At 41.0% G+C, this 15631-nt stretch overlaps 2 protein-coding genes across 8 annotated transcripts in view; both read left to right on the forward strand.

Moving 5' to 3' along the window:
- The window catches only part of usp5 (ubiquitin specific peptidase 5 (isopeptidase T)), a 16424-nt gene extending 15913 nt beyond the window's left edge, over positions 1–511 (forward strand). The window contains exon 20 of the mRNA XM_064309487.1: positions 1–511. This exon is cut by the window's left edge and continues 164 nt beyond it. The gene's annotated coding sequence lies outside the window, so the exon portion shown is untranslated.
- A 2433-nt stretch (positions 512–2944) lies between these two features.
- On the forward strand, positions 2945–12386 carry cd4-2.2 (CD4-2 molecule, tandem duplicate 2). Of its 7 annotated transcripts, none has more exons than XM_064310219.1 (11): positions 2945–3198; positions 4484–4605; positions 7212–7251; positions 7967–8113; positions 8498–8638; positions 8723–8953; positions 9286–9548; positions 10617–10707; positions 10851–10987; positions 11371–11438; positions 11599–12386. In XM_064310219.1, exons 2-11 carry the CDS (start codon positions 4555–4557, stop codon positions 11666–11668), a joined length of 1239 nt encoding a protein of 412 aa, XP_064166289.1. In that variant the 5' UTR covers positions 2945–3198; positions 4484–4554; the 3' UTR covers positions 11669–12386. The 7 variants fall into 7 exon arrangements, with proteins under 7 accessions (XP_064166289.1, XP_064166281.1, XP_064166307.1 ...); XM_064310211.1 differs by having other exon boundaries at positions 2947–3198; positions 10617–10746; XM_064310237.1 differs by having other exon boundaries at positions 2948–3198; positions 4569–4605; positions 7183–7251; positions 10617–10746.
- Positions 12387–15631: the final 3245 nt, after the last annotated feature.

Raw genomic sequence — 15631 nt, forward strand, 5'->3', positions numbered from 1 at the left:
ACTCACACGCACACACGCACGCACTCACACATACACACACTCACACTCACTCAATCTCACTCTTACACACACACACACTCACACTTACACATACATTAAGCTACTGAGACACTGGCCTCTCAACTGACATACCATGAAATACAGGAAAACTGCAGTCGGCAGGATAAATGCACTACTCTACCACTTGGTGTAAACACACACACACACGCATGCACACAAACAGACACACGCTCACAGACACGTACACACACACACACACTAGACTGGCAGGAAGGGATGGACTGATTGCTCCAGCAGACTGTTCACAAACACTTTCCTAGAGTGTTTGTGAACAGTGTTCCAGTTTACTGATGCCCGTCTCTTTCCAGCCCACCCTTGCTGCCAATCACGGTTTCTCCCCTCACACCGCACTCTTCTCTCCCCATTGGCTGCGGCTTCTGTGATATCATCGCTTCTTCTGCCAACTGGCTTCCAGCTCTCCCTCTTTCTGTTCCAAAAAAAAAACCACAAATGAGTTCAACAAGAAAAAACTGCAATTTAGATTTAAAAGTATTTTTAAAAATGTAAAAAAAAAAAATGTAAAAAAATTTGAAAGGTTCTTTGGGTCTGGGTGTGTAAAGAGAGGGTGACGACCAGGAGATTTTGTGCAGTTCGAATTCCTGTGTTTCTTGTGCCCTGAGAAATAAAGGTGTGTGTTTCTGCGTCTGTGGCTGTGTCTCATGACTGCGTTGCGTGCGAAGCGTGTCTGTGGCTGAAACCCTTCGAGTGCGCTGATCTCAAGGCTTCCACACAGGAAAAATGTGCTTCTCAGCTGCGACCGAACAATTTCCATCTTGTAGTTTCCTCTTCATGCCAAGGTACCGTGAATGTTTTTTTTTTTTTTTTTTAATTATAGAATAATACTTAATCAGCGGGAGGGAAATTGCGTATTGACGTCGACGTGTTAGTTACTCAGAACGAAAGGGAACTCGGTCCGAGGGAATGATGTCAGTGCTGTTCCACTGCCTCAGCGCTGTGGTGAGCAAATGATGTGAACTGTAGGATTGTCCAGAAAAACAACATTTCTTAAATGCATTTTTTTTAAAATACTCTCAGCCCAAGAGCCACTTCAGTGGGAAGTTGATCAGTACACGTTTTTCTACGGAGCAGGTGAACAGAGGAAGTCATCTGGGGCTAAGTTAAAAATAAGTCTGGAGTGCTCCCGGCTTCTCGGTCTGTATGAATTATATATCCCTAAACCTCTGTCATTATGACTGCATAAATTAATGTTACAGAATGGGGGGGGGGGGTGGAGATGAATTGTCAGAATCGGATTCCAGTGCAAAGATTCTCCATCCACCACGACCATACTTTCCTGTAGCACGTGTGTAATTCTTTCTGGTGCCACAGGGTGTCCACCTTGTGCTATGTAAGAGTGAGCTGAATTTCTCTTCTGAGGGAGTTTAATTTGTACATGGTACCCATTGGACCGTGGAGAGAAATATGTTATTTTGAGGGAATTTCTGAACATCTCAAGCCCTTATCTCAAGGGCACAACTTAATCTTGAGGGAGCCACATCCTTATCGTGAGAGAATAGCTTGTGACAAGGATCCTGTTCTTTTAGATATTAAGTCATGCCCACCAGATAAGGATGTACTGAACATTCAGTCATAAGGGGGAGATAAGATTGGGCCCAAAAGATATTATATGACCTTCCCAAGCGATAAATATTTTTCATCTTTCCATCTTAGGGACTCTAGGAATTTTAGCAACATATTTTAATTTATTTTCTTTGTTTCTGCCCAGCAGTTCTTTTGCCCCCCCCCCCCCTTTATTAGAATTAGATTTAATTTATTTAATTTCTACTTATTTTGCCAAGGTTAAGAGGCCATTCAGAATAGCCCTGAGGCACATACCACAGCACATTACTAAACATTTATCTGTATTGATTACTTACTGCATGAGCATGGAGGTTGATCTCTAAACTTTGACCTTTGAATCTAAACATATTTAAAACCTGTACTGGGCCTTGTTTCACAGAGCACAATTACTGATTTAGCTGGGTAACTCACAAATCTGGAACATGGACTGAAATAAAAAGAACTGTTCTGGGTTTTACTCAGTTATACAGCTAACTGAGCAATCCTGCTTTGTGAAATATCCCCCTTTTCAGCCACTGTCGTGGTTTCCAATCGACAAAGTTCCTCTTTTTGATCTAGATTTAGCAGATTTCTTCTATCTTTTCAATAAAGAGGATGACGCAGAATATTCAGAATATCAGAGAATGAGTGGTGCAAGAGTTAAGCCTCACCAATCAAAAAAAATGTATTGTGTTACATTAGCAAGCATACAGTTCTAAGGTTGGACTTATCCAGACCCTCTGCTGTGTCCTTCAGTATCACAGATGTCCTGGTGTGTCCTCCAGGTACAAGTACTGTTTGTGTCTCTTATAGGAAAAGTCATCCTGGTTAAGATTTAAGCATCTCATGAGTGAGGGCTTTGAATTCAAGACTCGATACACATCCTGTGTTATCCTGTGTTGTCGTTGCTTCCTGTAATTAAGTATTCTTCCAATGCCAGAAACAAGTTCTACAACGATCTGGGCTTCAAGTACGCATATGTGTGCACCGGAGACAATTATGAAAGCATATATAACATGCTGTATAACCTTAGGCGGTTTTACCATAGGGCATAGGTAGGCAATTGATAGGGCCCTCGTGAATTTGTGTTTCCTTTTTTTTATTTTATTTTTTTTATTTATAAAACATTTTTCCTTTCTTGTCACTCCAAACGAATGATAATCTGTAATAGATAAAAATAAATATATCAACATATTAATGTGGGCCTATCCAATTAAATATCTATATTTGCCAATATTTATTATCACCCACATTTCACATTAACTGGACTATTCCACCTTGACCTTCCTGCATTTCCGCCTAGTCAATGACGTAGAAATTCGAGTTGCCATCAGAGGCAGAGAGTCACTATTTTTGTTACCACGAAGCGTTTTCAAAGTGGATTTGCGAAGCGGAAGAGGAGGAAGGGGAGGAATTAAGAGGCCCAGTTTAAGGAAACTGACGAAATTCTTTAATAAAACAGCCAGAGACTCCACGACGGAGGAGCAACAAGTAGACCATCGACCACCTTAACCGCTAGTGTATTTACTTCGTAGGCCTATTTATTAGAGAGAACTGGTCATTGTTACCTATTTAAATGTAAGTCCTGTAAAAATACGCATAATAAATTGTCTAAATGTAAAAAACCAACTTCATACATATACATTTAGTTATATGAATACAGCCTTATTTATTATAACTTTAAGACAAACAACACGCTCGGAATTATCTCATTGCGACCCATTAAATCCAATGGCGCAGACGTCTTTTGCTTCATAATTTCAAACTGCTTTCCTAACGGCTATTTTGCGTCCTTCGACTTGAGTTGCAACAGTGAATATGTACTGATTCCTAGACATGCTGATAGCGACCACCCTTCCTCATATTAACCTCAAATACGCAAGACAGGACACTTATGCAGTATGCTAGCATATTTAAGTTCCATTAATTTATATGGGGTGGTTGATACACGTCCCCTTAGCAACCAAAAGCTAGAGCTGGACCACCTCTGAGTTACTTGCCGGCACATAAAAAATCGCGAAAGTACTTTTAAAAAATAACCACTGGAGGATAACGAGGACATTTTTCTTACATAACAAGGTGCAGGTTGTTACCGATATTTCGCCTATTTTTTATATATAGTTGCAAATTAGTTTACGTTTTCCTGTCTGTCGAACGAAGTTGGTTGATAATAGGTGCTCTCACTCTAGCCGACGTTACAACAGGTGTAACGTTAGTTGAAGAATCTGAGCCAGCTAACGTTAGCAGCCTTACTGTTGCTTCAGCCTGTTGTGCACCCACCGCACCTACTACAACTTCTAGCGTTACTGGCTCTGCTGGTTGCGATGAACCAGCTACAGTGTGGGAGGAAAGTGCCAGAGGCGCCACCGACAGACAGCAGCAGCCCACCACAAACCAGACACCCGCTCGGACCGGGACTTTTACCCCTAGAGAATAGTGGATGTTCAAATGCTTTATCAAAAAGCATGTACTATACTTCTGTATTGAAATAATTAAAGATTATATACTTATAATCCTTTTCTTGCCATATTGTCTTCTTCTAACTGACTGAAGGTCATTTGAAGTTCTTCAGTTAGAATTCTCATTTGGGTCTGTTCCTTTAGTTCTGTGGCTTTGTTAACTGAAAAGAGCTGCCTCCAAATAGTTTTTGCTCACTACCTATGATTGCGTTAAGAAAAATGGAGAAGGGCCACACATTGGTCTTTGCCTGGGGCCTCCAAATCACTAAAACCGCCCTTGTGTATAACAGTGTCAGTGTTTGTCCTCGCTTTTGTATCAGTGAGTTTTTCTAATTTTATTTTATAGCACTATGTTCTACAGCAGTACGTGTATCTGCATCTCTGTTTCTTCTTTCCATACGTAGGGTTTCTCTTGCTCTTCGCTTTCCCACCCCCCGTTTTTTTCTCTCGCTGTGGTTGCAATGCTGAATGCAAGATGCTTGCTTTCAGATTGAACCTCGCAGAATCGACAGTTCCTTCTTTCCTTGTGAGTAAAAATGTTTAACGTGTATCCGATTTATTTTGTATATAGCTGGGAAAAATGGTTTAATAGCGGTGGACAAAAAGTCAACGTGAGATAAATGGAGATAACAGGTCTGTTTCAGAAAAAGTGTTATTATTCCTTTTCTTTCTGTATTGTTTTACTGTGTGCGTGCTGTTCAACAAATTAGGTCACTTATTAAAACTGAGTGAGCTCAAAATTGAGTGAACCTACTGAGGAAATGTAGTTATAATTAGCAATTATTAACTAAACAGGCACCGGTGTTCCGAAATAATAGTTTATAAACCGAGACACGAGATGTACGAGTGTACTTTCCTGATATCTTAAAATATCCTGATATTTCCTGATATCTCTTCATTGGCCTGTGCCACATTTACATTTATCTTAACGTTTAAATTGTTAAATGAGTTGAAATAGGATCACTCTTGATTCTGCCCAATTGTGGTTTAAAGCAATACTGTAAACTTTAAACTGTATAGTGTAACAAGTGTCAGCGTGTTTCTACGAGACAAAATGATCAAATGTTTGAAAATGTTTGCTGTTTCAACGTGCTAATCACTACAGACAATAATTATGATGAATAGGCCTGTTATAAAATATTAAAAGAATGCGACAACATTTACAGTTACGAGTACAGGAAACAGGAAACATCCACATTGCACCAAAAGACAAAAGCATCTCAGAATTTGTTTTAAATGAAAATGTTTGCTCGCAAAGCCGTTTACCAATCGATTAGGCTACTATTAAAATCAATTTATACGCTATTTAATAATTTCATGTGTTGTCGTAGGTTTATCATTTTAATTGTTTGGTTTTGTGTGTGAGCGTGTGTGTGTGTGTGTGTACGAGGTCTTAATATTATGTATTTATCCCCAGAATATTTATTATCCTGAAGATTAATGTATTTATCCCCAGAAACTTAAAGATGAAAACTAAGGTTTTTTTCCCCGAAGCTTTTGCGTGTACGACGGAAGCCTCACTATACAAACAAAAAAATAGAAAAACATTCTGTGCAATTACTAATCTTTGAACCAAAATTAACATATTTGTAAATTTATCTAGATTAACTTCAATTTCTTCGGCGCTTGTTTATTCATTTATTTATTTAATTAATTTTTTTGGATAATACTTCTGTAAGAAAACTACAGAATAATATACATGATTAAAGTCATGATAAGACCAGTACTTCTACCAAAATAATTATAATGAACAAATAAACACATAAAGAACAGAAGTTGTAAATTAATTATTAACTTTATGTTTTATTATTAAAATATATTTACACTGCTCTACATATTCAAGAACATCATAATGTGAGGTTATTTTTTCATATATTTCAAATTATGTAAGTAATCAAAATATTATTAAACATATGGAATGTAGAGCTCCAAATAGAGTATCCTCCAGTTTGGGTCTGCAGCAAATAATGTTTATTTATTTATTTATTTATTTATTTAAATAAACTTGCCAACTTGCATAGTCAGTCAGGGTATTATTATTATTATCCTTAAACAGTGTGTGTGTGTGTGTGTGTGTGTTTTTGTGTGTATTTGTGATGCACACACACACACACACACACACACACACATCAATGGCAAAAAAGTAAGAAATACTGTACATTGTTTAATTGTTTCAGTTTATATAATTGACTCATTAATATTCACAAACAGGTTTGTTGAAAGTCTTACTCATAATGATGTGGTCCCTCACAGATGATTTGTGATTCTATATTTTCTCCACATTGTTCATATTATTATACATAGTATTCATGTGATATGCGCAACCAACATATTTTGTGTATAAAGCCAATGGTTCTGATTGGTTATTTGTCATTTTATCAAGCAATATTTGAGCTTGGCTATTGCTGTCTTAAATAAGGGTTGGTGATAAAATGGCTGCCATGTTGGTTATAAAAGCCTTAATCCCCATTTTCTTCAAAAAGCCTCTATCACATAAAAATGTATTTTGTTGTGGTTGTTTACCATTTTAAATGTAAAAATGCATACTATTTAGTAATCAATAATGAAAATATAAATATTAATATTTTTATAAAGTTTATTTGAAGAGAGAGAGAGTGAGAGGGAGAGTAAAAAGTGATCATTTTCAATGGCGCGCCATTGCTTACAGTCATCGTGACAGCATGTCGTATCCAGTGAGACTTTGGGCAGGCTGCTATGGAATGAGTTTTCCCCTAGCCAGTTAAGTAACCTGAGCATATTATTCATGTTGTTAATGTTATTACTACGTAAAAAATAAAATTTGAATACAAAATAAAAAATATAGAGAAAATGCATTGTTGTTTCTCGAGTCCATAGGGCTGATTTCAATTTGAATTTGAGAGAGAGAGAGAGAGCCACCAGCACCTAAATGTGTGCAAATAGAGTGTTCTAATATGAATATAGGTTTCACTTAATATTTTACATTTTGTACATGAAATTCCGCATTTGCTATTTATTGCTTAAGTTTAGTAAGTATTCTGTTCTGCATTATTCATTTTGTCCAAATTCTACAAATTCTACTGAATATTTTCAAGATGTGCTGTATTTTCTTTCTTCTCCTCAGACCGCTTTGCTTCTCGTTCTGTCTGACAGGAAATGCCAAATAAACACACCTGCCTTTTCAGCCTCGTTGGTGAGTCCAGTTTAATACAATTAAAGACTGAAAGCATTACATTGTTTGGTCAAACACTTTCCAGGACTGAGCAAATCTCCTTACATTTGGAGCCAATGTGTGATCTGGATACATTTTTTTGTGAAATGAAGTCAAGCTTCTTTGTTCATAAACCACAGCACATTTTTATGTAAGAGCCTAATAAAGTATATTTTTATCATATGGGCACACACTGTAAGCTGATATTAAACTATGAAAAGGAAAGACACAACTCAGAAAGTAGCTTGAATTGTCTTAATTATATTTTCATGAGTATCAAACAGGTTTGCTTATGAACAGCTTTGTATCAGCTTGCTCATTGAGTTTCAGAAAGCAATTAAATCAGTAAAGAAAATCCTAAGAATCCTCAAACTCAAACCATCGCGAATGCAAGATGCTTGAGAAACTCATGTACTGTTGATAATGTTCTTCCACCTTGTATACCCTTTTTTGTTCTCTTTTTATTTCTTTGTATCATGGTATCTCTTTCTTTTTGCAGACTTCCCTCATCTGTCTTTTTGCTGCACCCCCCCCCCAATACAATTTTACAAATTCACACATACCTAGGTACAGTGTATTGTCAGAGCAGTAATTTGCATCAAAATGGACAATAACATCAACTCTCTCTCTCTCTCTCTCTCTCCCTCTCCATCTCCCTCTCTCTCTCTCTCTCTCCTTCTCCCTCTCTCTCTCTCAGTGCTGTGCCTGGGCTCAGTAAGATGTGAGGAGCTCTATGTGCAGCAGGGCAAGCCTGCCAAACTGCCCTGTGATGGGGCTGTGGAGTGGGAGTATAATTCAATGTTGATTATCAGAGAAGATAGTAGGACAGGAAATGCACTCAAAGGTGACTCAGCCAAAACAAAACAAAACAAACAAGTAATCACACCCTGCGCCCATAACAGCCACAAAGTGATGCTTTTTTGAGGAAAGTACTTTGAGTGCTTATTTATTATTATTATTATTATTATTATTATACATCTCCATAAATACAACATTTGAAATAACTTAAGTAATAACAAAATAATAATAAAAAAAAATCTGTAAAGTAATAACATTTTCGAAACCCATACAGTAACCCACTATTTTGGAGTTTGGTCTTTTGTTATTGTTAAAATACAGTTTTGCTCCATATAATGGTCTCATACAGAACAACACATGGTGGAGATTGTTGTGGAATGGGTGGGGAGCGTGGCGCTTGCTGTTTTAAGTGCTTCTGTCGTGATTTCAGGCCCGGCGCCCATGAAGGACAGAGTCAAGATGAAGGGGAACGGTTTAGAGATCTCCGGCCTAGTGACTGCAGATGCTGGAACTTACACCTGTAAGAGTAGAAAGGCAGACACGATAAAGCACCAGCTTTACGTGATCTCAGGTGAGGCAGCGAGGACTGTGGGATTGGCACCCGCGGACAGACCCGCCCTCGGGCCGTCGTGACCCCGCCTCTCCTGTTCTCTAGTCTCCAGCAGTCCCGCCAGCCCCCTCCTCCAAGGGACCCAGGCGGAGCTGCGATGCCAGGTTTCGGGCCGCTCCAAAGTGAATCCCTCGTGGCTCCGACCCAACGGGACCAGGGTTAAGACCTCGGAGGCGGGTTCGTCCACCCTGCAGTCAGTGGACGTCGCCGACGGCGGGAAGTGGGCCTGTCAGCTCACACCGGAGAGCAAGATAGACCTGCCAATCACTGTGCTAGGTATGTAAACCACACCCACCTCACACTTGCAATTTCAGTTTCGCGATGGAGGAGAGCTGGGGGGTTGGGGGTGGGGGATGAATTTACACTTTAGTCATTTGGCAGGTGCGTTTCGCCAAAGAGACTTTGAGAGGTGCATTTAACATGTAGCACAAGTTCCCCTCAGAGCTACAGATGGACGAAGGTACAGTCACGTGAGTGCCACCGTCAAGCTACCTGTCCCGAGGCCTGTTTTTCTGTGTGTCGTTGACACATTGAGGTGGCGCCTGTGCACCTTATTCCCCGGACTGTATCACACATGCAAAATGGCCGCGTCTGTCCGTCCCCGGCAGGTCTGAGTTCGACTCCTGCGCTGACCGCACGCCCGGGGGAGCCCGCCGTCCTCCGCTGCGAGCTCTCCCAGAGCTGGCTGGTGGGCTCGCTCGGCCTCCAGGAGGGGGGGTGGGAGAGGCTCTCCCCCAACCCTGCCCGCCTGCTGTCCCTGGAGAAGAGGGCGGACGGGCAGCTCTTCTGGAACAGCACAGGCGCGCGGGGGAGCGGCCTGAAGTTCTCCCAAGAAAAATTAGACGGCAACCTTTCTGTGACCCTGAAAAAAGTGAGTTTTCCCGTGTGCTGAGGCTTGCCCATGCCCTCACTCAGAAACATGCTCAGTGTTCATTTAACTCTAACAAAGTTCCTGGGAGTGGAAGAGGAATCAGATGTACTCAGCGTGGACATAACACTGACCGGTTTACTATCTAAAAGCCTCTCACCATCATCCCTTTTTTACCCCCATTGAAAACTGCAGTTTTTATTGCTTTGGAGGATGATGGCCTCCTTCCAGTCGATTACTCCCACAGCAGAGCAGTGTGCTACTCACAACTCAACAGCTTTGCTGTCTGCCACCCCAGGCGAGATTGCAGAGGGGTTGGGAGCGAGATAGCAATTCGTTTCGCCACCTCTCCCCAGACGGATGGTGCCCTGGACTGAGAATGCCCTTGTGGCCTATGTCTAGTGTCTAGAACCAGCCCTACACTACAGTATCACAATACGGCAATCACTTTTCTCCTGAAGTTACAGTATGCAGCGTAAACTGTTTCACTGGCTAAAAACTAGCATTTATACTTCAGTTTGTTACGCCTTTTTTTTTTTTTTAGGTTTTTTCAATTGGCAATTTTTAGGTTCATTTGAATGTGGTTCAGAAAGAATAAGAAATTAATCCAGAAACACACAGGTGTAAAAACAATGCAGACAAAGACAAAGAAACAATACAAGTTTAATTATTTATGTAAGTGAAGAGCTGAGTTTCTCCTCTGGGTCTAATTACGGTTGCATCTGTCCTTTGGTGAAGCATCAACCGGTTGTGAATCTTGCTCTGTTTATAATAGCACAGTGTTCTGTAGGAACGTTACAAACCAGTGCTGTGTGACCACTGCAGGACAACACATTAGGGCATATCAATGTGAATGATTGCTGATGTCAATGTTAAGTGTATGATTGCAGATATCAATATTAAACAAATGATTGCCGATATCAATGTTAAGCAAATGATTGCCGATATCAATGTTAAGTGCATGATTGACATATATCAATGTTAAATAGATGCTTGCCGATATCAGTGTTATGTGAATTATTGCCAATATCAATGTTAAGTGAATGATACAGAGCTTGCCATGTTGTGCAGGTGACCGTGCAGCAGTCTGGGAAGTACCAGTGCTTCCTGAAGTTCAAGGACAGAGGGAACGTGGCGGCTCAGGTGTCGCTGGAGGTCAAAGGTCAGTCTGACGAGACTAACCATGGCGGAGGCACTATCGGTGAGGGCTCTCAGCATTCTACGCCCTGAGGGCGACGCTGTGTGATGGTTGACACTGATCTGATTGGTGTGCTTCATCACTGGGGCTGTAATCTTCCTCCTCAGGGGACCAGCCCAACAGCAAAGGCGTTTACCTGGGCTTGAGCCTGTGGGTCTGGCTGGCCATTGGACTGGGGTGTCTGGTTCTGATTGTTCTCATCATCATCACCGTGCTCCTGAGTCAGAGGAACAAGAGAATGAAGGTGAGCACAAGGGGCTGGAGGTCAGGGGAGGTTTGACATATTCAGACGTCCCCTGACATCACTTCCTGGATTCACCCCCCCTTCAAATGTCTGTGTTTACAGCTGTTGTTGCGCCCTGCTTCAGTCGCACTGCTGTATATTTGGTGCATGTAAAGGGAGAGATGGTAATAGGATTTGATGGGCCTACTTGTTGAGTGGTTTATTGCCTTCATAATTTCAGTGTTTATTTGGTGTAGTGATTGCCTCTCTCATACATGAGAGTGCAAGACGGTGAGTGGGTGAGTGAGAGGGAGAGAGACAGAGAGAAAGAGAGATAGATATTTTTATCTCTTTTCTCTTTCTGAGAGAGAAACAAACAACAGTAGCTTTTTTTTCTCCTGCAGAGGAGAGCAAGGAAGCTGAGGTCGATGAGGCAGCCATTGACAGCCAGAGACTACTGCCGGTGCAGCAGGTAACTGACACTTCCTCACAGAAAAGCCGTCGTCTGCACCAGTCACCGCTCACGTCATCGCCAGGCGCCGCTGCTTCAGTGATGTGATGTCACAATGAGAAGCGCACAATGCAGCGCGGTCGTAACAGAATGTTTACACTGTGACGTTGTGGGTTGTCAGAAGTACCGTTGGACGTCCAAATGGAAGACGGAGGGGGGATGCACCGTCCGAGAAGGGATGCCAGCGCTGAGAAGAAGAGGATGAAGATCAATCGAGCGAAGGCAGAGAGAAGATGGGGAGCGTGTGTATGGGGAGTGTATCAAAGGGACTGTAAGAATGTTGGCTGCCATTTTTCCGCCTAGGTTTGTAGTTTTGCCTGCTGTCCAAACGGTGTCTGGCACTGTGTCGTCTGGTCTTGAGCCCCACCAGGGTTTCTTTTCCCTTGTCATCCCATGCGCTGACAACTAAGAGTGGAACAAACTTCCAGATATGTATGGGCTAAATTTTCCCCTTTTTTTCCCTACTTAATTTCCATCTACACCCCCTTTTCCTGCTGACAGAACTTCACCTTAAATATGTGTTCCTGTCCACTTTATGAACCCCTTTATTCTTCCCCCTGAGCCTCCTGTTGCTAAGCCCGAGAGATTATGTTTCTTAAGTCTTTCTTTGTAACTTTTACATTTGATGCCTGAAACCAATTTAGTTGCCCTTCACTGTAATGAAGCGAAGGCCACGTTCTGTATGAATGTGAGATATTGTATGAACTGTGACTGAGAATGACACAGGATCCGGACGTAGCTCATAATAGGGAGATACTGAGAAAGATACTGTAATTATGCATTTCTTTAAAAAAAAAAAAACTTGTATTGCTTTATTCTGTATATGATCATTTGTAATATTATTTTGTATTATGTCAGCCTCACGTGCATTTATCTCAATAAACACAGCCAATTTAAAATAAAAGGCAATTCTGTTGTGTTGGCTTTACTTATTATATTCTGAATCAAACCTATAAAGGTTTTCAGCCCCTGGCAGGCTCTCAATGGAAATTGCATTTTTGTAATCCTTCACAAGTCGCCATTGGACTGTGGCCGTAACTTTGAACAGCAGGTAGCAGAAGCTTATTGAGTTAAGACAGAAAAGCTCATAAAGAATTCACTCTCCGCCCACAGGAAAATCCTCTCCAGGGCTGAATCATGCATATTCTGTTGACCCAACTGTCTGCAGTTTTCAATAATCTCGCCTACGACAGCTGAAGACCGACCATCGTAGCTCCGGTTTGCCGTGTTATATAACCGCTTTGAGCACCCTTTTCACTCCCCCCCCCACGCCATGTGACAAGGGCCTGCAGTAAATTCCGTATCAAGAAATAAATTCTGTTCAGGCATTATTTTTACTTTCATGGATTTGTGGTGCCTATTTTTTTTTTTTTGAGGTTGCCAGGCCATTTTCAACTGCCATTCATTCAAGCTTCAGGCACAGATTGAGTGAGGGCTGTGCCTTTTCTGAAGCATAATCATTTCTCCCCACCGTCTGTCTACTAAAGTGGAAAGCACTATAATAAATGAATGGGGTTTTTTTTCACCTTCTTTCATTATTTGCTTTTGTGAAGGTTTTTTTTTTTAACGTTTTCACATAGAAAAGCCCGGCTGCGGTTGTTGTTTTTTATACTTTGAATGTGTTTCCTCTCAAACCTTGCCCATTTCTACCGGTTTCTTTTGACATTTGCATGAACAATTGTTAACGTGGCTGACTTTTTTTTTTGTCTAAATCAAGAACCAAGGCCAATATCCCGGACTAATCACAAGCACCGGTACAGAGCAGAGATATTTGCAGGAAAACCGACTGACTCAGCCTCTGCAAAGAAAGTGTAATGAAAAACTGACACAAGGTACACAGCACTAACAAATATTATGGAGACACCAAAAGGAGCTCAAGTCAAATAGATAAACAAATAAAGAATACTAATTTTAGCTGTAGTAATAAATCTATAGTTCCTTGGCTGCTGCATACAGTATAAGAACATTAATGAGGTTAGGCCCTGCCTTGGCTTGTTGCTGTTGTTGTTTTGTAACCCTTTAACACCTTTTCTGGCCTGATACCCATTGTCAGGTGTGTGCCCCCATACACACATACACACACACACACACACACACACATACAAACTGGTGCAGAGGGATGCACACAGGTGTGTGAACAGAATTTTTTTTTTTTTTTTTTTTGAAACACTTGCAGGCTCACACTCTACCACAGACAGTCAAGCACTTTCACTCACGTGCATCACGAAACACTTTTCATTTTTAATTTTCTGTTTCCCGTTCTGGAACTCAAGGTTGTGCAGCCGCCTTTTTAAAGCTTGTTTTGGCAATTTTAGTGAAGAGAACATGACATTACCTGCCTTACCATTGTTGCTAAAACTAAAGCTCAACTTCTTCCCTGGCCAATAATAAAAAACAATGAAAAGTCTGTAATTATCCTGTTGTTCATTAAAATTAAATCACTTTTAACTTACCTTTTACGGGAATGTGAAACCATCTCCCTGTGCTGTACATTCAGAGTAAATCAGTGTCTGTAAAGAGGAGGTTCTTCACCACGTTATTTCACACACAGTGTCGTATGAAATTTCCTTTTCTCTATCTCCAGTCATCAACATTCAGACCCCTTCTCAACCACCAGTTCCCTCTTTCTCTGAAAAATTATTCAGTCTGCCTCCCCCACCAAACCGCTTGGAGAGGAAGAGTGAGAAAGGGGGATAGAAAGACGATGCAACAGTAGCTGCCTGGAGGTTTTGGTGGTGAGGGGTGACACAAAAAAAAAGAATAGTGTTTCAGCTGCGAATTTCAGCTCTCGTCACTACAGACTCTTATTTTTACAGTGTGCTGCATCCATGCCATTTGCCTGATGCAATGAGTAACTGCAAAACAGGTACTCCTGCCCCCCGCTCAGCCGTCATCACATTAATTGAATTAATTGAAACACATGCACAGTAAATCATTAGGACGTACACAGTAAGATCTATACACATTCCCACTTTCTTAAAATTTCTACTGTTCTTTAAAGGCGTATGAGTTCAGCTTGTCTCCTCTTTGACCAGGTGTTATTGATTTCATTCATTATTCACTGAGCGGTCTCTTCGTTCAGAGTGACTTACAGGGTTATCAAGCCTGGGTTCTCCGGTGCATATCATAGGGAGCAGTGACAAATAAGGGCATGTCCTCTGAGCAGGAAGAAGCCCAGTGGGTCTCAGTAAAGAATGAGACAGGCGGCGGTAGTGGGTGTACAGCCACATGAGAACACGCTGTCACTGGGAAAACCTTTCCTGATTTAAATCGTGGAGATCCGCGTGTTGTTATGGCATGGCGTCAAAAAAAAAAAAAAGCATGTAACGTAGCAACCGGGCAATCAGTAATGAACGATGCAGGTGTGAAATATTCGCCATGTCCAGCAGTGATTGGTGAATGAATGAACGTGCTTACAGTCCGGGTGAGACGTATGGCTTTGCGTTTCACACAGGATGACTGCCCGTATTTGGCAACACTGAGCATCCCCACTGCGTTTTCGAGCGGCTCGCCAGAATGCAGAAGGTAATTAACAGATACATCCTACATGAGATAACTGCAATAAAAATGAAATTGTTGTTCACCTCGGAGTTTCCCTCCCTAAATATTATGTCACACTATTAAAGTATTAAAATTACGTCAAAGTATTTTCTATAGATATTTGTAGAGAGTCTGCTGAAAGAAAATCAGTGGTTTTTGATGAATAACCATGAAGGTGAACAGTCTTTGGAAAAATGGACTGTGAGGTCAACATAATTCACTTCGTTAAGATCACATATAAAAGGGGATGTGGTGTTAACTTCCATTTTTAATTTCCCTGAAACGTGTTACCGGAGAATCTGATTGTGTTTTATGGAGTAACTGCAGAGTAACAAACAGAGTAACTCTCACATATGTGCTGTCAATGTTTTAACTTGTCTTATCTCATCTGAGATATTTTTCATTCTGGTTTACACGTAACTTGTATGTGTGAAATCTTCTATAAAGTCCATATTTATAACTAACATAAGCAATTTTCAACCCGAACGCAATGCTTCTGGTATTGGATATTCAAAGGGCCGTAGCGCTGTGTTTCTTGGCTTCCTTATGCCCTTAGGACGATCATTGCTGTGCAGTACCTTATCTTTTTATACATTTATACATGTTATTATGAT

The sequence above is a fragment of the Anguilla rostrata genome, chromosome 1 (assembly GCF_018555375.3).
Source record: "Anguilla rostrata isolate EN2019 chromosome 1, ASM1855537v3, whole genome shotgun sequence".
NCBI lineage: Eukaryota > Metazoa > Chordata > Actinopteri > Anguilliformes > Anguillidae > Anguilla > Anguilla rostrata.